This window comes from Corapipo altera, unplaced genomic scaffold (assembly GCF_003945725.1).
Source record: "Corapipo altera isolate COAL_440 unplaced genomic scaffold, ASM394572v1 22, whole genome shotgun sequence".
Classification (NCBI taxonomy): domain Eukaryota; kingdom Metazoa; phylum Chordata; class Aves; order Passeriformes; family Pipridae; genus Corapipo; species Corapipo altera.
Window position 1 is genome coordinate 14,678,948 of NW_020884886.1, and position 24,683 is coordinate 14,703,630.

General features: G+C 35.6%; 1 protein-coding gene across 9 annotated transcripts in view; it reads right to left on the reverse strand.

The window, feature by feature from the left end:
* PDS5A (PDS5 cohesin associated factor A) overlaps positions 1–24,683 on the reverse strand; it is a 78,299-nt gene that overhangs the window by 27,276 nt on the left and 26,340 nt on the right. For all 9 annotated transcript variants that reach the window (XR_003527574.1, XM_027642842.1, XM_027642843.1 and 6 more), the window contains exons 3-17: positions 22,443–22,646; positions 21,897–21,983; positions 21,031–21,128; positions 20,405–20,531; positions 16,533–16,613; positions 14,944–15,084; positions 13,780–13,895; positions 12,890–12,984; positions 11,857–12,002; positions 6,757–6,908; positions 3,517–3,630; positions 3,010–3,091; positions 2,248–2,296; positions 1,988–2,127; positions 447–562 (exon numbers count right to left, since the gene is read on the reverse strand). Coding sequence is in view for 8 of the 9 variants with exons in the window: in XM_027642842.1 (XP_027498643.1) it covers positions 447–562; positions 1,988–2,127; positions 2,248–2,296; positions 3,010–3,091; positions 3,517–3,630; positions 6,757–6,908; positions 11,857–12,002; positions 12,890–12,984; positions 13,780–13,895; positions 14,944–15,084; positions 16,533–16,613; positions 20,405–20,531; positions 21,031–21,128; positions 21,897–21,983; positions 22,443–22,646 (1,748 nt within the window). In the remaining variant the exon portion in view is untranslated. The remainder of the gene's footprint in view (positions 1–446; positions 563–1,987; positions 2,128–2,247; positions 2,297–3,009; positions 3,092–3,516; positions 3,631–6,756; positions 6,909–11,856; positions 12,003–12,889; positions 12,985–13,779; positions 13,896–14,943; positions 15,085–16,532; positions 16,614–20,404; positions 20,532–21,030; positions 21,129–21,896; positions 21,984–22,442; positions 22,647–24,683) is intronic.

The following is a 24,683-nucleotide window of genomic DNA, read 5'->3' on the forward strand; positions in this document are numbered from 1 at the left end:
ATTCTTCAGGGAAAAACAACACCAAAAATCCAACAAAAAAATCCTCCCCACGCTGGCGGCATTAGATCAACACATAGTTGCAGTAGTTTCAGAATGTAATTAGGTTGTCAGTGAACTCTCAAAAGAAATCAAAACATTCTCTTACACAATCCCCCGAAAGCTAATTAATACAGATGCTACATGGAAGACTGTGTTGCAGTTTATTATGTGAACGTTCATCGGGAACTCCTATACTTTTAGAATAATTTGCAGACAGCTCCAAAAACAGTTGCATCCCCTAGGTTGCTGGAAATTAATACTTTACATAATTTTTTACAAAAAGTACATATTTAGTGCTAGGACAGATCAATCTAAATCCCAAGGAATTCTTTTTTCTTTTTTTTCTGTCATTTCCATCATGTCTATGATCATTCACGAGTCAATCATTCATGGTCTTTCAAACTTACCTAATGGCTTCTGAGTCAATATGTACAGGGGCAATTCTTTCCAAAAGAAATTTGACCATTTCCAGAAAAGGATTTGTTGGTTGCTTAGGATTTGCAAGTTTCCGGGCTATCTCTCTCTATAAGAATGTTAGATACAAACAAGAATTACATTCATTTCACTTCCTAGGCATGTTGAAGAAGCTATATATAGTCACTTCTTTTTGCCACAGAGATTGTCTATATAATCAGTGAAACATATTTTAAGGGGGGGCTGGTGTTATCTCCAAATCTTTCTTCTATCATATTAATATTGAAAGCAGACATCTTTTACCAAACTATTTAAATTGGTTTCAAGTTAAGAGTTCTTCAGGAATTCATAAGGAATTGCAGGCCAGATCCAAAATAGAATTAAGGAAGAGCTAAGTGCAGTACACAAGATGTAATCCAGAAAACTGTGGGTAATCCTGCAGTACATATAAGACTTCATAATAATGAAAAAGTTGCACTAAAAGCTACATGACTGCAGATGTGCAGAAGCACTACACTACCCTGCCTACAACAGATCTCAAATGGTATGTACTTGCCTATGAATGTTCTGGATCCAAAAATCTGTTTTCCCCTCTGAATGTACAAATTTCAAGTGCATTAAGTTCAGCTGCAGACTCAGAGAAGGTATTTTTTGTTTAGAACAAAAGTCTAAAAAATCTCTCAAAGAAACGACTTCTTGACCTTCCTTTTCTTACAGGGTTAGATGCTGCAGACCTACAAACTCTTTTGCTGTTAGGTTCTGTTATGCTCTATTAACTTCAGGGAGAAGGAAGAAGCCTTTCTCTTGAAATTGCAACACTGCATTTGCAAAGTACAAAATTTACTAGTCTAGAAGGAAACACACTCTCTACATCAAGTGTTTAGGACGTAATTCTGAAGGTCATCCTGCTCCCTTCCCCACACAATTTCCAAGCCATTAGACAAAACCCAATAAGCCTATGCTTGTTTATAGATGACCTTTGTCATTTCTGTCAATGAAATTGCTTACTTTACTTTGGGATCATACAAAAAAAAATTAATTTGTGATTGTTGGCAGAATCTGGAAAAGTCCAATTTAAAATTAAGATGTGTATTGTCATCAAAGAGATTAAATAAAATGACAAAGATTTATCTCAAAACAGTGTTCTAGGATGAAAAACAAATTAATAATATGTGAAGGGTGTAATATTTGACTTGCTGGTACTCAGAAGTTGCATTAGTGTGAGAAGACAGGAATCCTACCACAAAAGAGACACTTGAAATAAAATATTTTAATGAAATAAATTAATCTTTTAGACTTTATGCTTGCTGCTCACAATCCCAGGAAGGATTAAAGCTAACATTTTCTTAGGAAGCAAGATGACGATCATAAACTATCTTTTCCATAATCACTACCTGTTAACTAAAAAGGCATTTTATAAAAATTGGAACTATAAGAAAACCATGTCTAGGCAGCAAAAGAGACCATTACTTCCAAATAACTGTTTTAAGCACAAATACTTAAAGCAGAAAAGTTTGCTTTTCCATTTCCTTACCACACAGACATCTGCCTGTTTGCAAGAACATGTAGGGCTAATTAACAGTTCAAGCTGGGACCGAAGTTTCTCATCATCACCCAAAACCTGATTGAATTTCTTCACAAAATCTTGTGCTTTTCCAGGATCTGGAAGGTTTTCTGTATGATTAAAAACAATTTAACATAAGATAAATTTGCCACTTTAGCATGCTAAGATTCACAGAAATACAGCTTCCAGGAATGCTGTAGCAACAGTTTATAGAAGTTATTAACACTTACTTGCTATGGTCATCAGCTTTCCAAACATGGCAGCACTGTTTGCTTCTGACTGAGGACAACAGCAAAAATAAACAAACAAATCAGCAATATCTCCTTTATAAAATACATCTTTAAGCCGATCTGTTAGTTGTTCTGCAGCATTATTGAATCTTATGGTTTATGCTTTTGTTTTAAGAATAGACACTAGAATAGTGCAACACTATTGTTAGCAGGAAAATCATCTTGCAATATCAAAGAACTGCAAAAATTCACTAATTCACAGAAGATAAAAGAAAGAGACCCCAAGATCCCCAAAGAAACAATTCCCCCAAGCCCACTCACACACCAAAACCCCAAAGCAATGCCCTTCTATTTAAAGTTTCTACTAGTCCAAAGATATGCTTGTAAGTAAAATTCCAGTAGAAATACTTAAAAACTTGTGTTTTCTAACCAACAGGGAATCATTGCTTTGTGTTACAACATTTTCCATTCTCAATATACACTAGAACATGAGAAAGAAAAAAGGTCAAAAGCGAATAAACTTTCAAAAACTTCTTCCAAAGTTACCGAGCAATACTATAAAAGAATGATCAGCATAAGGAGGTCATATCCATTTAAGAATTACTACAAGCAACTTTACCTAATGAAAACAGAACATTGTCTACATATGGAAAGCAGCAGAATAATGAAGTCACACTGAACAAATAATAGAATATTAAAGCTCCCCAGTAAATTAGTCTAATGGGTCCACTGGATAAAGTATAAGTATTTTCAGAACCGTACAGTGGGCTGCTTATGCAAGTCTAGCAGTTCTCGTACGTGACTCCTTAGCATGTTCTGGCACTTCCACATCTCATTCAGTGCTCTGCAAAAATGCAAAACCAGAAAAGTAAAGCTTACCAACGTATTCATTGGTTATTCATTTATCCTACAAGTGCAACACCTGCTAGCTACAGTGAAAACCTAACAACTATTAAAAATAACTTTGCAAAACAAGGCTGAACTCATTTTTTCTTTTTACAGAACATCATCTCTCTCTTATTCTTTCTGGAACAATTTCATACACCCAAGATGGTCATAGTATTTCTTACAACCACCCAAATAAAAAACAGGCCACTATCAACCAGAATTCAGTTACAGATATCTTCATCATGGTCCCCAATACAGAGCAAATCTAGAAGTCATTTTATTTAAATATTTTTATTTAAATCCTGATAATACAAGTAAGATGACACAGATGTTAGAAAAGCCTGAGAAAGCAAGTATTTGCTGAATACAAACTATACTCACTTGACAGCATTTGGATCCAAGCTAGCATACAAATAGTACAAGCACTTCATTCGCTCTTCCGTTTCCAAATTGTGTGGAACAAGATACTGAGCAAAGATTTTCTCTACCAGTAATCTGCAGGTAAAGAAGAAAAAAATTGTACATATCCAGAAGCGGTGATACCTTTCAGACAAGCTGAAAAGGTAAGAAATAGTGGAAGTCATTGAAACCAGATTTTTCAACAAAGAAAGAAGACAAAAAGGTAGTGGCCTTTATCTCAACTATAAAGATGCCTTCCACTGCTGACAGAAAGATTAGCAAGAACTGCTTCTTAAGAGCTTTTCCATGTTCTTTCACTTTCACCTATAAGAGGGAGTAATTGCTTTATCTGTCACCATCCAGCCTATCCTTTTTCTTGAGGATCTGAGAATCTCCCTTTGTTCACTCTCATATATAAGGAAGGAATACAGACAGTAAAAAGCTCAAATAAAGGAGAAAGAATACAGGAATGTAACTCAAATGGGAGGAAAAGTAAAAATCTGAAGTATCTTCAAGGGAACAGTTAAGATAGAACTGTAGTACTTGAGAAACTACTTGTTATTCTAATACACAAGGTAAAAATCAGCATTAAAACAGTGGAGATGAAGGAACACTAAAACATATACAACTAAAGGAGCAAAAGGAAAACTAAGTGAGAACAAACCAAACCAGCAAAACCATTCTCCAATTATCTTTTTAAAAAAATACATATTTAAAGTTTTACATAAAATATCAACCTTGAACAACAAAATATAGCCCTGTCAAATGAAAGAAAATTCAGCCATTAATTTAATTCATAGCAATGAGAGCTGTGCACAACGTTCAGCTATACAATTTGCTCTTTATGGACAAAAATTGTGTGGGTTTGAATTTTAAAACTTTTTCCATTATATACTAGTACAGTAGTACATTAGTACTAGTAAGTACTCTAGAACTGCCTTGAACAAAGACCATAAGAAGGCAGCACAGATCAAACACACCTCATTTCTGTTCAAAGAAAATTCCAAAACACATGATGGCAAGGCAGAGGAATAAAGGATGATCATGAATATGGATACCATTATCTCAAGACACCTCATTAGTATTATAGAAAACTTGGCTTTCCATCTTTAAATGTACATTTTACTAGTGATGACTCCAAGAACTAAATTGTTTGGGGAACAAGATCTTCAGATCTCAGGGGATTCCACCTGGTTAACACTAGGATACTGGAGGCATCAGAATTCTTCCCAATTTATGAACATGGCTCTAGCTCATGTCTGTGTAGAAACACGTTCCAGAAAAGCTGTCAATACAAATGGAGAGGCTGTATCATCCTGTCCCTGGTTCCTGTTGGTTAGGGTCAAGATTTACAAATCAGGAATAACTCCAAGACACACTTTTTCCCTGCGAGGAAAGTCGCTGGCAAGCACATCAAGAGTGGGTAACAGGGCACTGTTTCAGATGAGGTTATTTTACTCCACATTCCCTATGCATTTATTGTAAAACAAAGCAGCTCAGAGCACACAGGTGGCAAATAGCTCCATGGTTAGAAGTTCCCACTCCTGAGTACACATGTATGTCAATATTCAAGCAACAACAAAAACATTATCAAGTGACTGAGTTAGCAATGTGGAGAAAATTTGTTCTATTCCACTTCATGTCTGAACTCTGTGTGATACTGAGCTACTGTCTTTTGAAAGACCCAGTGTTATCTCATGCACCCAGTGGATCATACTCCAAGGCTCAGAGAGCTGTTACTCCTACTTTTTATCCTCTTCCCTCATTATGGACGGAAAATAGGCCAGAGTTGGATAATTTTGACCTGCTCTTATGTGTTTAAAGAGTTGGATAGACTGTCTTAAAATATCACAGCATTTCTACAGCTCTTTAGGTGCTAAAACTTTACAATTCTGACAAAATTAACACTGAAATGCATTTGTTTCACCACTGGGACCAGGAAACCAATCCAATGACATGACAGAGCTAGAACTTAAATGTCAGCCTTGAAAACCAGTAACATTTGAATTAAAAATTCAGGGTACCAAACTGAACTATAGGAACACTGAAAATCAAGCCACCAATCTCTCAGTGTGGATACCCAGAAAACAAACAGCATACAATCCATGCCTACTCATGAAAAGACTAGTTTCAATAGCTTAATCAGACTTTCAGAAGAAATCACGTCACAGAAAGAAACTCAGCTTTGGTGACATGCTGTTTCCTCGAAATTCCTTGCCTTATTTCCATCAGTGTTCTGCATTTTCTGTGAACAGGAATACAGAAAACATCTGCCCTATTCACTATACAATTCAATTAATTCTCTGCTTGCTCTCAAACCTGTGTAGTGACAGTGAGACACTAGAAAAAACACAAACCTCTCACTGCAAATTAAAGTGTATTTTTATGCACATACACATGCTAAATTAGCTTTGTATAAACTATGTGAAGATTTCCTAATTTTTCACTGCAGTGGTTAAAAATTCACTATCATAACTGGCTACTGACAGAGGCTATTAGCCCATTCAGACCAGTCACCAAAATAACAAGACATACTGAGGTAGTAGACTGTATAAGTAAGGTCCTAAGAAACTCTATAAGGAATTTTCCAGACTGCCACATTAAAAATCTAGGTTGAAATTCTACCTTCATGCGATCTCACCGTGTGGCTCTTCTCATGACACAATTAATAGTGAGAGTTGAAAACTATCTTCCAAAACCTTGGGCAAACACCTTTTCCAACACCAAAATGGTACTTCAAAAGTTAAAGAGACTGATGACAAAACAAGGAAGACAAGCTACACACGAGTGGAAGCACCCCGATATTTCTTCAGCTTTTGTTCTGTCAAAAGGTCCATTTTCTACACAGCATACCAAAAGGATAGGTCTGTGTATGTACTCTGGTGTGTACATGCAAGACACTCATAGATCATGGATTTTAACATGCTGGCCTCTGGAAAGCAGTAACGCGAACAAGAACTGGGCAGAGTAAACACCAAATTTGACTATTTGACAATTTCTACTACTGTCACAGATCTAGTTCCATCAGTAAATAAAATGAATCCATAAACAGATAATGCAACCATCCTGAATATATAAGTACATATGTTAATGATCATTAATTAAATACATCATACATAAACCCACACATACAGAATATAACGGCTTTCATAGGATAAGCACATTTTTAGAATATTTCTTATCACTATACACTTAAAAGTAGGAAGGCTTAGGTTGACTCACTTGTCATCAATGCTATTTTGATAATATATGTGCAAAAGTTTATCCTTTATCCAGCTCACTTTCTCTGCAGCATCTTTTCCAGCCTCGGCATGAAGACAATACTTCTTGTATAGCTGGGCAAGACCCATCATAGCTTCTTTTCTTACTCGCCACTTGAGGGGGAAGAAATGAAAAGGAGGTGGGGAAGTGATTCTGGTAAATAAGTATCAAACATACACAAAATACAGTAAAGATATAGAAGCGTGAAAGACAGAACAGTCACTTTCTGGTCTCCTATACTTAGCCACTTCAAAAGCTGAAAAGGGCAGATTAGAGCCCCTAAATGAGACATTGCAAAGCCTCCATAATGGGTTTGTTCCCTGTACTATGCAGATTCAGTATTGTCAGTACAGAGGAATCCACTACTCCTCTGTGCCAAGCAAAGAAAATCTGGGGGCTAGGTAGCATAAAAAAGTTAAGTACAGCTTAACATGTATGCCTGAATAAGTGTCTTCCTGAGCCGGGATTTGGAAGGCTTATCTATTCAGACAGGCACCAATCAGAGGTGGCTGACTTCTTTCTCCTCGTTGCTTCTCACTGTCTTACAGCACCTTTGTCTAGACATGGGTGGTCTAGAACTTAGGCCTATCTAAACCTAGTACGGCTTGAACTCTTAGGCCACTTTCCAGGACAGTGGGAGAGGCCCATTTTGCTGAAGTCTCAAAGTAATTGCTCTAAAACTCCAGGAATTCAGGGGGAAAAAAAAAAAAAGTACAACGGCCACAGGAGTTTGTGGGTTCTCATCATCCTTGCTTTGGTGGTCACTACTTTATCCCCTCAAATAAATAGGAAAGATCCCATTATTAAACAATTAAACAGACAAGATCCCTAAGCTCTCTGATGCTGACTTGTGGAAGGAATCATACCAAAACAGACTGAGAATTAATTTAGACAGAATAGTGTCTCACACTGAATGATTTACAAAGAAAGCCTCAGAAGAACCTTGTTTTCCCACACCATTTAAAAGAAATGCATGAAATTCAAACCAAAAGAGACCATTTCTTCCAGAACACTAGGTACTTGAATTCCAAGGACTAACAATGCTCAGATCATTTCACCCTATGAAGCATAAACGAAGATACTATTATTCATACTATGCGTAACTTCCTCAATCTTATTAAAATAAGGGCCTGTCTCGGTAACACTGAGATACTGTACATTTAATTTCTTCACAGTTTTACTGAGTGACTTCCTTTTCACAAAGGGCAATGAAGAAAATATAGCTTATGTCACCATAAGAGCCTTAGACACCACTAGCTGTTGGAGTAAGCTGTGTCAAGAAGATGGAAAAAATAAACTTGTATTTTCACAGAACCATACAATATGCTGAGCTGGAAGGGACCCACAACGATCATCGAGTCCAACTCTTAGACCTGCACAGGATCATCCCCAAGAGTCACACCATGTGCCTGAGAGTATTGCCCAAACACTTCTTGAACTCTGTCAGGCTTGGGGCTGTGACCACTTCCCTGGGGAGCCTGTTCCAGTGCCCAACCACTCTCTGGGGAAAGAATTTTTTTCTAATATCCAACCTAAACCTTCCCTGACACAACTTCAGGCCATTCCCTCGGGTCCTGTCACTGGTCACCACAGAGAAGAGATCAGTGCCTGTCCCTCCTCTTCCCCTCACAAGGAAGTTGTAACTGCAATGAGGTCTCCCCTCAGTCTCCTTCCTCTTCTCCAGGCTTAACAGACCAAGTGACTTCAGATGCTCCTCATACGGCTTCTGCTCAAGGCTCTTCACCATCTTCATTGCCCTCCTTTGGATGCTCTCTAATAGCTGAATAATTTTCTTATATTGTGGTGCCCAAAACTGCACACAATATTCAAGGTGAGGCTGCCACAGGGCAGAGCAGAGCAGAACAATCACCTCTCTCGACCGGCTGGCGACACTTTGCCTGATGTCCCCCCAGACACAGCTGGCATATTTAAATGTTAAAACAAGTAACAGGTCAAGACAGTACTGACTTTGCTAGTACACAGTCTAATACTTAGTTTTCACCAAAAAACCCAATTTTAGCTATAAACAGATGTTGCTGTTTAACTTCTCTGCAGGAATCTGTTCACACCCATTGTGACCTAAAGCGTATTTAAAAAAAATAAAGGTCTGCAGGAGGAACTTTTTCAGAAAAGTCTTAATATTTTTCTGCATTCAGATGTACCCTTCCAATGCAATTGATAGCTTCATCAAATACCCTGCATGACACAGGAAGAATGGCAAAACTATTGTCAGAAGACAACAAAAAAGGATTGCAAGAAATGATTCTAGCAAATTTAAGCCTAAAATGAAAGCAGAGTACTTAACAAGGGGTTAATAAAGAAAGGTCAATATTTACAAAGACATCCTATATTGTTAAGGTCTATTTCAAATGCTAAGTATTTTCTGTAGTCATTTCTAGTTAGTGCTCAATTTTAATCTCTCCTCAGGTTATATTTTCATTAAAGCTCTGTCCAGAGATTTTTATAAGAGAAACATCATGTACAGATGAAGTTATTCTTCACTGAGGACTGCCTAAAAAAGCACCTAACACTGAAATGCACTGTATCATCAAACCTATGACTGGTGTGAAATGACTTCGCCAAACATATTAGGAACATTAAGTACCACTTAATTTAAAGCTCTGTGAACTGAAAAGCCCTAGCTCTGTGGAAATTAGTACCATAGCTGCACAACTGACAGACTTACTGATGGCAACCTGGTATAGGAGAACAGAGACATTATGTAGAAGACACAGTAACAATCATCCCATTCTCACTAGATGGAAGTCCCAGTGGGAAGTGGTGGTTACACTAAAAGGTTTTGTATCTCATAAATGACTTTTTGGACATGTTTGTTTAGTGGCTAAAAAAGAAGGAAGGTGATCTTAATCACTATTGAGAAACATGCAAGGTCAAGCTGCAGGTTACACTAATTGAAGAGCTGCTTTATAATAGTGAACATACTCGAAATCAGTATTTCTCTGTGCAAAGAAAATACTCTTTTCTCAAAATCCATTACAGTAACATTCCCATTTAAAAAGAGGAATAAACAAAAAAAAGAAGTGAAGTAACCAGTTAGAATGAAAGAGGCTACAGAAAGGATACCCCCTATCACAAATGAACAATAGGGACAAAAAATAAAAGGAATCAATGTGGCTACACAGCCCAGAGAAGTCTGCTATTAAACATCACCCCCCAAAGACCATGGAGCCACATCTGAAAAAGCATAAACAGGAAAGAGCATAAACTCTGTCAAGTTGAAAGTAAATCCTTGATGAAGCATGGGCAAAAGTTTCAAAAACAAATTATGAAAAGCATATTGAATAACATCTTCACCAAAGCCTCTAGAAGCAGGAAGACTTCCAGGCAGACCCTTTTTGTAGGACTGAAAGACAAACAAGATTTATTCAAGGAGAGAGGTCCGAAGAGGTTTGTTAAACCGTCATTAGGAGACATTTTAAAAAAATTAATAAAATGAGCAGTAACAAAATCATTAAGACCAGGTGGTATCCCATCCATTACTTTTATAGGAATTCAGAAATGATATAGCAAATACTAATTATTCTCTTATTGCTATCTATCGATGAACAGATTGAAGACAGCAAATGTGAAAGAATCCAAAGGGTTCCAAGAGGAACAATGTACCACTCATCAGAACATCTTATTTTGAATGAGCAAACAGGTTGAAACAAAACAGTAACAACAACAAAGAGCTGACACGACTGAAAAATAAGTTATGGAAATGAGTCACTGCCCTTTACAGAATGGGAAGTTTTGTCTAAGAAAAAATAACTTTTAGCAGACCAGAAGTACATCAGTAGAATGCATTAGGATCCCAAAAAAACTTCCAATAAAGTCTCACACCACAGGATCTTAAAATAAAAATCCTGTTGCGAATTAATTTTTAAGTAAACATAGGGGACAATGGGTGGAAACAAATGACTGATTTTTACAATGAAGGGAACAAAGGGAACACACAGACAGAGTCAGAAAGAAATCTCTGATACTTAACATAAAGAAAAATTAGAAAATGAACTGAACGGAGTGTATAAAATTTATTGAGGTAGTCAGATCTAACATTTTAATGAAGAATTGCAGAAATGTCACACTACTGAATTGTTACAAAGTGAAATGGAAGAACTTCAGATTAAGGCCAGGTTTTCCCACCAGCATTAACTCTGCATGGACAGTATTAGGCAATATATCATCTAAAACTATTCAGGAAAGACACTGTAGTCAAAACTGTCAGCTCAGTGCTCAGAAACAGCGTAAGAGACCAAATGTTTCACAATAAGGAAAAATATGTACACAACATGGTGCACATCGTGAATACCATTGCCAAGTCTGGTCACCTTAGTTACAACAGGATATAAAACATCCAGACAAGAATGATCCAAAGAATGCAGTAATAATTTGTGTGGAAGTTAATCAGGTGATTCTTTAAACTGGAGGGCAAATAACTGGAAAAGATATGCTATACATATTTATTAATCATAAGTGGGTCAAAGAATATTCATTATTTTACATAATGCAAGAACTATGAGATATCCAGTGAAATTATCAGGCAAGTTTAAAAACAAACAAGTGAAGTTATTTTTTCCAAATGTGCATTAAACTTGAATTTGCTGATGTATACCATGTATGATTATGAAGTACAAGTAAGTTCAAGAAAGAACTCGATTAATACATGGAATGAAGTTCCATTGAAAGCTGTGATGTACGTTATCAAGCAGATTTAAGAAATCATTAAATCACAAATTGCTGGAAGCCAAAACTGACCACTATGAGAATTATAAAGGGTTATAGGGCCCTTTGGCCTTAACATGCGTGACAATTCTTATTCTAACAATATGACTGTCTTTCTCACAAGTCAATGACCCTATTTGCTTGATAACTGTGTTGATTGATGCCACCATATTATGGAATCTGCATTAAGATCTTCTTGCAAAATTATTTTTCCCCTGCAGCATTCTTCTTAATAGTCAACTCTTCTCTGATTCTGTGGCTTTGGTTTTTTGGTTTTACTTTTACCAAGGTATACTAGAAGCAGATAATTTCTGAAAATACAATATTAACACTTACCCGTTTGTCTAGCGTTCTTTCCCTTACAAAGCCAAGGAGCTGGTCATTGACTAAAGAAAGATCTCTCTTGCCTGCAGTAATAATTGTAACAATAACATCATGTCGAATGGCTTCTTCTGGGTCATGTGATCTAACCTTCAAATATTCTGTTACGATCAGAAACAATGAAAAGCTTGGCTTATTTATGTAGGTGTGACATATTCTGATTTATTAATAATGTTAAAACAATTAAATGTCAGTCATATATCACAACCATGTAATCTATTAAACTTATAGCTACCCACAGGAAGTATCTGTTCCAATGTTTTCTACGTTAAATAAACAATTAGATAACTGTAAATATCAGAAGAATACAAAAGTGAATAGCTTTTATGATAACCTCATTTGCAACAAGCAAATGAAAGTGGGAAAAAAAAGCTGATTAGAATATACTGAAAAAAAAGGGGGGTGAGTGAATGAGAAGAAATAAGATGAGAAGAAACTCTCATTCCCAAAGAGCTAAAAAGTTAAATAATGAATGAAAAATACCGACAATTGCTGTAGGATAGCTTGCATCAAAAAAAGAACAGTTTTTCAGTGAAGCCTGAAAATCTGCTCATAGTTAAAATAATGCTGTAGTGAAGGAAGACACTTCATTGTTTAGATCAGCAAAACAGCATTTTCTGAACTCAGTGGGAGAGTACTGGGGAACACAGTGACTGTTCTTGAAAATAAGTCAAGATGTTGCACCAATATTTGCTCTGACTTGCCAAAAGTTTCTTTAGAACTTCAAATTACTTTAAAATTCATTCTGCAATGCATAGCTTCTTAAACACACACGCACAGACAAAGTCCATACAAAGTCACACACTCCTCTTTTACTATAACTAGCACTTGTCTTCAGCAGAAATCAATTACTCAGTGTTAGCTCTTCCATCCAGCATCAAGCATCAGACTTGATACATTTTAGAACCACGCTTTTATGTAAAAAAATAATTATACACTTCCTTGCTTATTTCGTAAATTATTCTAAACCCCTGCACGAGCATCTCACCAGTGAGGTCTTTTGCTAAGTCTGGATGGTTCATTAAACAATGACTGGCGAATTTCACACTTTCTAATCTCACAGGGACATGGATATCATTGAACCTAGAGGGATAGAAGATGATGAATGTTAATTTTTAATTAGCCTTTCAAATCATGATTATTCTCTATGTAGTAACATGCGTTGATAGTATGTTCTGTTAACTATCAGAATACTTCTATGTGACAAAATAATAGAATATAAAGGTTCTGAATTTATCTCCATAATACAAACGTTCCTCATACAAATTTCTGTTATTCCTCGTGAAATTAAGTCAGGACTAAAATTAAAGCATGAATATGCTGTATGGGGAGGTAACGTTGAACTAACAGATTTTTGTCCACTGACTTTTGAACACAATTCTCCACAGTCAATATTGTGTGTGCATATATAAACACAGGCAAAATTATAAAAATGTACACTGTCATGTAATATGTACCACTTGAAAGCATTCACTTTTTTAGAAATTATAAACTTCTATATTTACGGAAAAGGAAGTATCTCTTCACTCAAAAAGGTAAAAGCCAAACAAAAGACATACAGTTGCAGATACAGGTGAACAGTATGAAATTTCAGACAATGCTGGCATAGCTATTGTGTAATTTCTGCCGTGTGTGTAATGTACTGTCTATCTAACCTATATGCTTGTAGCTGACAGCAAAATAGCAGCAGTTCTTCAGGCTTCTTCATTCCAAAATGTAACTGTGTGCAATTCTCTGTTTTCAAGATTTAACAAAGTAACTTGTTCAAATATAAACAAACAGTTATATCCTTTTAAAAAAACAATGACAAATGCAATACTAAAAGAAAATTCAGAACAAAAAGAATAGAAATTTAGAATTCCATCCCATTTCTCTTACCGCCCAAGAAAGCACTGCCAAAGAGGTCGATTTTGCGTGGCCAGATCAGAATCTTTGGAGCCAAAGAGTTTAGCCAAAAGTCGAACAACAGCCAAACGCTCTTCTCCATCATTGCTCTAAAAATCAAAACATGAAAAAGAAACTGTAAATCATTATCCACAATATTTTAATAATAATTTCTGGCTTCCTTCTCTTTCTGTTCTTGTAACAGTTAGATTAAAAACTGAGCTTGAAATAATTTCTGATAATCCTCAGTCTCTCTAATTAGAATACTAGATTAATATGAGTGAAAATATACAAATACCTATTAAGTCAACATATTACAGACACTGAATATGTGGCTGTGCTTTGAAAATTCCTTCTCTTTTGGGAATAAAAACCCATACACAGTAGTCCGAATAACATATCTTTGGCAATTTCAACAATTCATGATATTTTTGTTGTAAAACATTCTTTAAGAATGTTTCCATGTGCGTGGAAAAGACACCAATTAAGATGTTATAAACAGATCTGCAATAATAAAAGAGATACGTCATTTCATCAAACACCTATTTCTTGGTTACTTTTTTTGTTGCTACCATAGCCTACATGTACATGCACACATACATGCCCTCATTCACTTACAATTTTATGAAAGACAAACAGCTTTATAATTAAAAGCCCCACAAATTTCCAAATCAGGATAAATTAAAGAAGTCAGCTGACTTACTAGCCGATTATGACAAATCTCAGAAAATATTAGGAAATAATTCCTCTATTTTTAAAACATTTCATAAAACAAAGTTCTGCAAATCAATACTGAAGCTGACAGATTGGCATTCCATGACATAAGCCAACTACAGCCTAATTACTTCATAAATTTCAGGTGAATTCAAAAGATTAAGCACAGAGAACTTTTGCATTAGACTCTATTATCATTATGAGTATATATTTTGTGTGCATAATATGTTTGCAAGCAAAAAAAAAAAGCATACAATTATATACGTAAGTATAAATACATACAAATTGCCAGTACCCCTTCTTTGATATTACATTTATCTTTCAAGTAAAGCAATAAATATAAACTTTTTATCCCTCCAGTAGAACACTTATTAAATCTACATCTCTGCACTCCTAATCTCCGCACAAATTTTACTGCTTGTCCAAAGCTACATTGTAACCTACCTTCAGCTTGAATTCAAGCTGTGGCATGACAGACAGCAGTAAGTGAGGGTCTATGGCAAAAAGCTCTTGTATCAAGTCAAACACATGTTCTGATAAGTCACTTACTGAAGACTTTCCCAGTACCAGAACCTGATTAAAAAACTAGAACACAAACATTATTATTTGGCAGACTGACCCTCATTAAAGCAAAAACTATTTTTAAAAGTTATTTTAACATAGTATCATTAATATTTTTGTAGTAATGGAAGATACTCAATGCACAATGTCTTCATTAAATCAAAGCATTTCACCCTTAAAAATTTAGGCTCAGGCAAATTACAAACACCTTTCTCAGTTCAGTTCTAATACTTCAGTCAAGACAGTTTAATTCATGATAATTTGATAATTTAAAATATCAATAACCATCTCCCAAGCGAAATAAATAGGTAACAAAAGAATTAATTTAAAATGCATATTCATCCAGTAGACATTCAGAAAAAAAATTAGTATCTTATTTTTAATTTTCTTGTAATTTAAAACCAAGTCAACTGAAGATCATCAAATACTGAAAATGAAGCTTCTCCACCTCAAATCCTTTTTAAAGGACGTCAGATGGCTTTATGTTATGTTTTGTGATATTTGATAGTAATGTATGAAGGTTGTTAGTGATCTAACAGAAAGAAACCGAAAGTAGGCTAAATTATGAACTATTTCTTTTGGATTTGTTAAATTTTAATATACCTTATATACTTTCTATTAGATTCTGTGGGTTAATATTATTTGAGCAGTGCAAATGCTACAAAGCTATTACACACTTGAAAAAGAAAGTAAGAAGAATAGTATTAAATCAACTCAAACATTACTCTATGTACTATCCTGTTTCCAGCTATGACTAATTAAAAAGCTTAAAGGGGAATTGGAAAGTGGTACTTGTTAGTGAGACTCCTGGTCTCACTTTTAAATACTTACTGATTAATCTTTTATGAATTTGTCTAATTTCCTTTTTTAACTACTCTTTTACGAATTCTATTGGCTTTGGCACCAAGGAAAGGCAACAGAATGGATCAGACCACATTCCCCAAAGGCTGTAGTAGCTGTACTAATAGGCAGAACACACAACTCTGACATTCAACAAGAAGAATTACAGTAGAAGTGAAAAACATAATTCTTTCAGTCTTTATGACTACAGCAAGTTTAGGAGGGGAAAAAAAAACTCCAGCAAAGAGTTGGCAGTTTGAAATGCTTCATCCTAAAGCTTGGTATGAAATTTGGCTGTCTGGTTACTGGACATACAAAGTACTAGCAATTCCTTTTGTTGTAACAGGAGTTTTGGGGGTCACCTATTTTCACAGCCTAAATTTAGGCTTAACTTTAGACTGAGATGGGCAAAAATTAATTTCCTCTTCACTTATTTGATACATCCCACATACTTAACAACCACGTTAACAATACCTTATTTGGAAAATGGTATTCTTGTAGCTGCATTACAAAATGTGGCTTTTATAAACAATATTTACAAGGGAAAGAATCCCACCAAATTTGCAATAAATCAAGACAGTAACAAGAACATTTGCTACTTGTAGGTAACGTGGATTAACTAATTTACATACATTGGCAATACAAGGTTCAATGGTCTGGACGGTCCTTTTCAACAGGACTTTTGCAAGATCAAATGCTTGTTTATTAAGGTTCTGGAATAGAGAAAACATAATAAAATTTTAGAGAGACAAACTATTTCAGACGACTTTACTTTTCCCTCCCAACCTTAAAAACCCACGACTTTAGAAAGGTATGCTTCACCACCAATCTGTTTTCAAAGCTATCCAAATTAAGTTACATTAATTCCACAACTACATATATAGAGAAATCTTAAAACTAGTTTTCCATGCACTTAAGAAATCTTAAAACTAGTTTTCCCACACACTTAAGAAATCTAACCCAAAACCACCACTTCCTGCACATTAAGACTTTATCAGCTGTCACCTTTAGCACTGCATTCATATCTATAAAAAGTTTTCACATGCAACAGCATTAAAAATTCTGAAAAAACATTATCATACTTTGAAAATTAATGTGCACCAAACTTTGCCACTGAAAAACGAACAACTCTAACTTAATATTTAAATGTAGTTTTGTTTCTCCATCACATACCCATAAGAGGTACACCCTGCAGCAAAGTTCAGCCTTGTCTAGAGGGTAAAACTGTGCACTGACTGCTCCATGGCCTGTACCATATGCTCTGGGACAGCCCACAGTGAGCCCACAGAAAGCACTTACACTTGGGCAGTGTTAGCTGCAAACTTTCCAAGTAAACATTTGATTGCAACATGACAAATCTGAACATTGTTTTCATTACTCTTCAGCAAGATAAGGAATGTAACTGCACATCTGAAAAATCTGACTGTCCAAGTCTGCACAAATCCAATATGCAGCATCTCATATCATCTAGGGATTAATGATGCTTGGAAGGGGCAAAAACAGAAAGGTGGATAAGTTGATTGCCTTGAAAATTACAAATCACTGCAGAAAAAAATGCAGGAAAAGCCTAGGGATGACTGATTCTTGGGAAGATGGTATTTGGCAAGTCCACATTGAGAACGACTCGCTCGTGTACTTTTAACTAATGAGATGAAACTGAAAGACAGTTCCTCAACTGACAGTAAAGAGAAACAAATGGCCAAAGGCTCAGATAAGTATGTCCTCAGTCACCAAAGCACTAAACTGGGGTCTCATTACAGAAGACAGACATATATGTATCAACTTATCTCAAATTTTAAATAAATAAATAAATAAATAAATAAATAATAATCCCAACACTTTCTTTCCAAACCAGACCATGATGAAAATCTTTTTGGCAGGTATGCTGGTATTAAACTAAAGGACTGTCAACCTCATACAGAAAACATACTTTCTTTGGATTTTCAACACAGCTTCAAAGATTTCCACACAAACAAACCAGCAACTCAAATACATACACACAAAAAACCCTCACAGTACCAAAGAACCAAACAACAAAACAGCCTAGAAAAGTAATATATCTACTGATAAAATAAACAACTATTAAATAATTAATAAAAATTCATCTGTTAGGGAAATCAAATCCTGAAGGACTGGACTAGCCCTGCTGTAGAGGATGTAGAAAAAGTTACTGATTTTAACCACATAAAATATATGAAGACACGAATATGTTTTTAAGGAATAACTTTGATAGTAAGAATGTGAAGAAAAATAGTCACTAAATAGTACTGCTTTTAAAGTTAATAAAAAGGACTACAGTCCGATGCCATAAGTAACCTGAGCAAAATGTGACTTATGATACTGCTATTGAAAATCTGGATTCACTAGAGGAGAATCACAATAGCACACACAGAGAACAACATACACCACCATCACTTTATTGATAATGGATGTACAAATGAATATAATTTAGATGCTGAGGTAGATACTACTTCATATCTAATTAAAAAAAAAAATAGGAACAGACTACATTATCCAAAACACATTATTTCAGCTTCTTTACAAAGACAAACTTCCACTATTTCTTGCCACACTGTTAGTTTTATTGTCATAGCACAGAATGACTGGTATTTGACTGCTTTGCACAGACCTAAAAGTATTGCTATTGTATGTATTCTATAAGAAAATAAGTTTTTCAAACTATGGGGCTTCTGATTTACATACCTAAGGACAAACAATATAATCACAGAATTTCCTAGGAGATCTGTTCATGAAAGGAGAACGTAATTACCACAGTCAAACTCCGCTAGGCAGATCAGACAACAGAACTTTCTGGTTGTTTTTTTTTTTAAAATTACCATGGTAAAACAGTAGTTTAAGTTCTGTTGTTACAGGAAACAAACAAATTAAAACGGACCAAAATACTGACCAAAGTACAATACTGACTACAGGATATTATTTGCTCAGTCATGACCAAGAGTTGGTAAGGACTGGCACCAGTCCTCTAAGAGGCAGTGAATGTGCAGTAAACCCCAATATTTACACCAAGTTTACCTCCCTCTTTATCAGAGCCTTGCTTAAGCATTTCCTTCATTAGGCAGAACTATACAACTAAGCTAACAGTGTTAATGCTGAAGGATCATATTTACTTTTACTTTGCCTAAACCAAGTAGTCACAACACAGTTCTATTGTACAAGGTTTACCAGGTCTTTGTATTGTCAGAGCAATGCCCACCACTGTCAACAGCATCACCCAGCACCTGACACACACAGCACCACTCCTCTATTCCATTCCTGATATCTACTGCCTTTAATTGATTAGAAACAACTTACAAAGTGCAGTGTATTTTCAAAAGGACTCTATTATTATAAGAGGCCTCTCTGTTAGCAATTTTAATAAGACATTATCTCATTGCTGTCAATAAAAATGACTTGACAGAATGGTATTTCTGTCTCATGGTCATGACAGAAGGAATGCAAACTCATCTCAGACAATAGAATTTCACAGGTAAATGACAATGGCCATAGTTTAGACACTCCTGTGCAATGCATTCCCATGAATTCTCCCTCTTTAAGTAACTAAATGAATAATTCCTGCTAACAACTTTTATCTGCTAATTTAACTTTAATTATGTAATCATGGATGGAGCTGCCTTAATTTTGTCATTATTTTAAATTAATAAATGAACAAACAGAAAAACACACTTGGTAATCAGAGTACAGTTCATTTACTCTAACTAATAAGTGAAACTTCCTGTACTCCATACAATTTTCATTAAGAAGAACAAGTGTTTTAGCAAGGAAATTTTCTTGGTCAATGCAAGGCAACACCAGCCTGCATTCATTTTCCCTTATTTCACAACTAATGGAGTTGTGTTCATTCTCCTTTCAAATTTATTTTGGCATTACAATAAAGGTACTTCAAAAACTCAGCTGCAGATCCAGTGACCTCCTCTTGGAGGAGGAGGAGTTCATATAAAATTCCTCTAGGAAGGAGATGTGTGTATGTGTGTGTGGGTCACTTGGTCCCTTATAAGTGAGTTAAGCAGGTAAAGCCCATGGAAGGGGTGGGAAGCACAGCTAGGGAGGTGGAGGGAAGTCTGACTGGCAAGCTGAGGGGAGCAGCAAGACAGAAGCCTTGGGAAAGTATTTCTTTTTCCTTTTTTTTTAATTAAAAAATACTTCACATCTTAAACCCTGCACCAAATCCAAAAAGCAAAACAACCGACAACGCACCATCCTTAAGATATAATGTTTTCCTATTGCATTTACTTGAAAACACTATTTTAGTACAGAGATCCTGAGGCAGCAAGTAGGCACAATCTCTTGATAACAAATAATCTAGACACAGTTAATGAACAGCACCAAATAATTCCCAAAGGAAATTTTCAATCAACTCTTCCAAGACTGGGGGAAAATAAAACAGTTCTGATAGCTTAAGTGTGTGAAGAGATAAACAACATGCAAAAGGCAATAAAAATTAATGTTGTTATAGTGGTATACTACTATATTTTATTTTGCAGACCTTGTGTGCAGGAATGAGGTTAATCAAAATCGAGTCCAGCAGCTCCTGAGTTACTCCATCGCCTTCCATGATGATAGAACTCATCAAATCCAGCATATGCATTTGTACCTTCTGGTTGTGGCTATTACTAAGATCATAAAGAATATTATCAACACCAAATTTTCAGACTCTGACAAATATTAACAGTACGGTCAAGAAACAATGTCTAACACTGTCCAGCTTGCCTTCTCTTACACTCTCCACATGTCAAAACTCAAAACCATTTTATGTGCCTTTCTTCTCTTACAGGAAGGTTAAAAAGCCTAGAACAAGCTAGCTCTGCTTTAAGTGAATCAAAATAAAAAAGACAATCACAGCCACAAAAGTAAAAATGTAGATAAATGAATCAGAATGAAGTATAGTTATAACATGGACAACAAATTTTAAAACACATCTGCTTTCAGATGTACACCCCTCCATACTGTCAGTAATTCACACTCATTTGCTTTCCTTGTATCTCTTTGTTTGGACAAATAAAGACCTGTTCTGTTCAGACATATTTATCTGTAGACTATGATAGGGTTCAGTCTACCCCCAAAATTGATTATATTTTGACAATTTAAAATAATGGAAGTAATTCAACTTACTTGATAACTGAAAAAAGAGTCCTAAAAAGCTGAATAAAAATTTCATTGCAATCTTCCAACTCAAAGCAGATGTTGTAAGATTTAACCCAAGCTAAATTCTAAAACAAAAAATAGGATATTCAGGCTATTACAACTTCATATTAAGTCACATAAATATAATCACATTAGTTACAGGTTTTTTCTATTTAAGGAAAAAAAATATACAATATTCCCTTTGGGGAAAGAGACTGGATATTTGCTTTGCATATAAAGAACTCCTAATACAAAGGGGCTTTGCCAGATATATCCAGAAAAAACTACATATAGAATAATCTGATTTCTTATGTATAAAACTCGATTGACAAAAATTGTTAATATATAAAGTTCCTATTTCTAGACTTTTTTCTTCATATGACAATTTTATGTATCAATAAAAGATTTACAAACAAGATACTATTTCTAAATGCACACTGAACCCTCCCCCCATTCTTGTCAAGAGTACTGTTTTGCAACATTTTTAAAGCAAAAATCTTATATCTCTTCTCCCATCATCAACATAAGCACACCTGCATTTTAATCAGCATTTGAAATTTTCTCTTGATACAAAAAACAGTGTATACTTTTGTAAGATAAAGGCAAAATGTTAATAAACACCACTCATTTCAACATGTCCTCAACTGCAGGCTAATGAACTTACTAAATGCAAACAGAATTATAACTAATAAAAGAAGCAATGCATTGAACTTCAATGAGACTGGTGTGATTTACAGAATAAATTTCCCAGGCATACTGGCAGATCTGGAAAAATTACTGGAAAAAATACTGATGACACTTCTTAGGCTTGCAGAGCAAATGCCAGCTACTGAAAGTTACAGCTACTGAGTTACCTCTAACAAGTAAAAGTATCTGTTAAATTGAGGGCTCTTCGTGTCCTCCAAGCCTTTCAATTGTCTTGTAATAAACAAGAATATGTCCTGTCAAAAAAAAATACAACCATTTAGTAGTGACATTTACCCATATTTTCAAACTCATGATATGAGAACTTGAAATTGGCTTTTTTTAGGCACTGACAGAAAACTATCACCAACACAGACACTGGTCATATCATCCAGTGTTCCTTTACATGTCTAGCCCTTAATTATTACACTGACTCACAGGATTAAAGCAACATGTCTTTAATAAAATTGAACATCAGTATAAATGGGAGTAAACCCAATTTTTTTGGTTTATTTTTCTTTTTTTGTTTGTGTGTGTTTTTGGGGTTTTTTTGTGTGGTTTTGCTGTTGTTGTTGTTGTTGTTTGGGGTTTTTTTGAGGGGAGTTGGTTGGTTGGTTTCATTTGGGGGGGAGGAAGGGGAATGTGGTTTTTATTTTCCTCAGTAAGAGAATGGGAAAGTAAAGGAAGAAAGCCTTTATTTTATAAAGCATTTTTACCTTAAGTTTGTCATGGGAAGTATATGGAGCTTCAGGAGCATAGATACGAAAGATATCAGCCAAGCAACATGCTACAAGGAGGCGCACATCTTTATTGGGATTCCTGAGGAAGAATTCAGATGCAAGGTGCAAGGCTAGTGGGAGATACTGCTGCTTCTCATCTTCTGAGTCCTGGTCCATATCCATGAATGTTTTTACCACCATCTGAAAATCAAAGGGGAAAAAAAAAAAGGAGTTCTTTCTGCTTTTATTCCTAATTACCAAACAATAATTTTTAAAAGAATGCAGTGCTATCAATACATATTCCGTTGCATAATCACAGGTAGTACTACAATTTTTTTGTTAGGACAAGTATCAGAAGAAGAGAAGCGTTGATCTGATATGTAAAGGTTTTTTGAACTTGGTATTTTAAATTAAGACACTGAAAACCACTTTGCAGCTCTACTCATTCTGCCAATGTTGGTCTGAGGCAGAGCACAGAAGCTGCACACCAATGAGGTTGGACATGGCAGCATCTCTTCCTCAAAGCAGTCCCACTGCAATTCAAAGTGAGGACTCACCTCAGCACAAATACTCCAAGGGGCTGTAAGCCATCTGGCCTAACACAGGGCTACAGTATAATACTGTTGCTTTAAGAGCTATGCCAAGACTTGAGAGGAGCCTAAGAGGCCGCTCTTAATACTCTGTCTGTCTCGAGGCACAGAGTTCAAGAAGCACTTTACATACCCACAGTCATTCTATCTGGTTTAAATAAACTATAATACCAGACAATAATTTGATCCCTCATGTAAAATAAGTCTAATGCTGCAGATCTTTTCTTTCTGCATACTGACAACTGCATCTATACCCTTATCAATATAATGAAAAAATTACTGTGGTTTCCTTGTTTCCTCTAGCATGGCTAAGAAGAAATGCCACCAAAATTGTTTATTTTTTATTATTATACAACTTCAGTTAATAGAAACTTCTCAACATAATGATTTGGCAAAACTGAAAGCAAAAATTTAGTTTAAAGAAATACAAAGTTGTAGATTTAATTTTTGGAATAGGGCTTGTTAAAAGGATGAGAACGACCCCTAGGATGTCAGCACAGAACAGGCGGATGTGCCAGAGAGTCTTAGTATGATGTTAGTGAAATTGGTCTTTGTGTTCCATTTCTCCTGGTCACCTGAGCATCCTTAGAGTAAAAATTGTGAAGGACAGTCACATTGCATACCAGTAGCATACTCACCACAGACACAGTATACACAGACACACCATTAAAGAGATTCATGAGAAAACGCAAAATGATAAAGCTTGATGGGTCAAATTCACCTCTAGAATAATAACAGTAAAACACAAGAGAAGACTAAGCTCACACAACTAATAAACACATCTCTAACCAGAATTTTTTTGTAATTGTGCCATTCAAATGACACTAAGGTTGTTTCTCCACTATTAAGCATGTCCCTGCTTCCATCATGAAAATGCTGTCTTTCAGCTTCACCTCCTTTCTGAGTTTTGAAATACCATTTCAAACTCAGTAGATCTTACAAATGAAATGTTTGACAGCAACCTTTCCTACAGTACATTACTTAAAACTCTTTTTTAATTTCTATAAATGTACAAGTACAATCTTTCATGAAGCAACTTACTATAAAAACAAAATTCAAGAAAGGAAGAGAGAGGAGAAAAACTTCACACAGCAACAAACAGAAAAAAAAGAGAACTTTAGAGCTACAGCCCATAAAGATACAAAATTTACCTGTATTGGTCTGTTTCACTAAAAATATTCTTAAGCTATGTTTTCTGCTGAAAGCACAAACCCACCCTTCTGAGGGCACAGGTCTGTCTGTTACAGGGCCTTTGCACTGAAGAAATGCAAATGCCATCATTCAAAATAGCAAGAACAGCTAAATGAAGACTGCTTAAGTCACTCTTAGCATGTTACAAACATATTGAAAATTAAAGAAGTTAAAGCTCTCAGGGAGGTATTCATCCGATTGCATAAACCACGCAGCGTGCAAGCCAGTCACTCTGGGTTACCTTTTCACCCATTAGAGAGAAATGCACAGACCCTGACTGAGTTCAAGCACAGATGTCTATAATGACATTCACAGATGTCACCTCAGTTTTGCCCTGGAACTCTGTGCCGCCCATGAAAGCAGTTCAGTGTGACTAGATGCCTGATAAGAGGTGAGATGAACACTTGCAGCTTCTTGCAGGTTGCCAAAGCACTGCTCACAGACTGCCCACACCTCA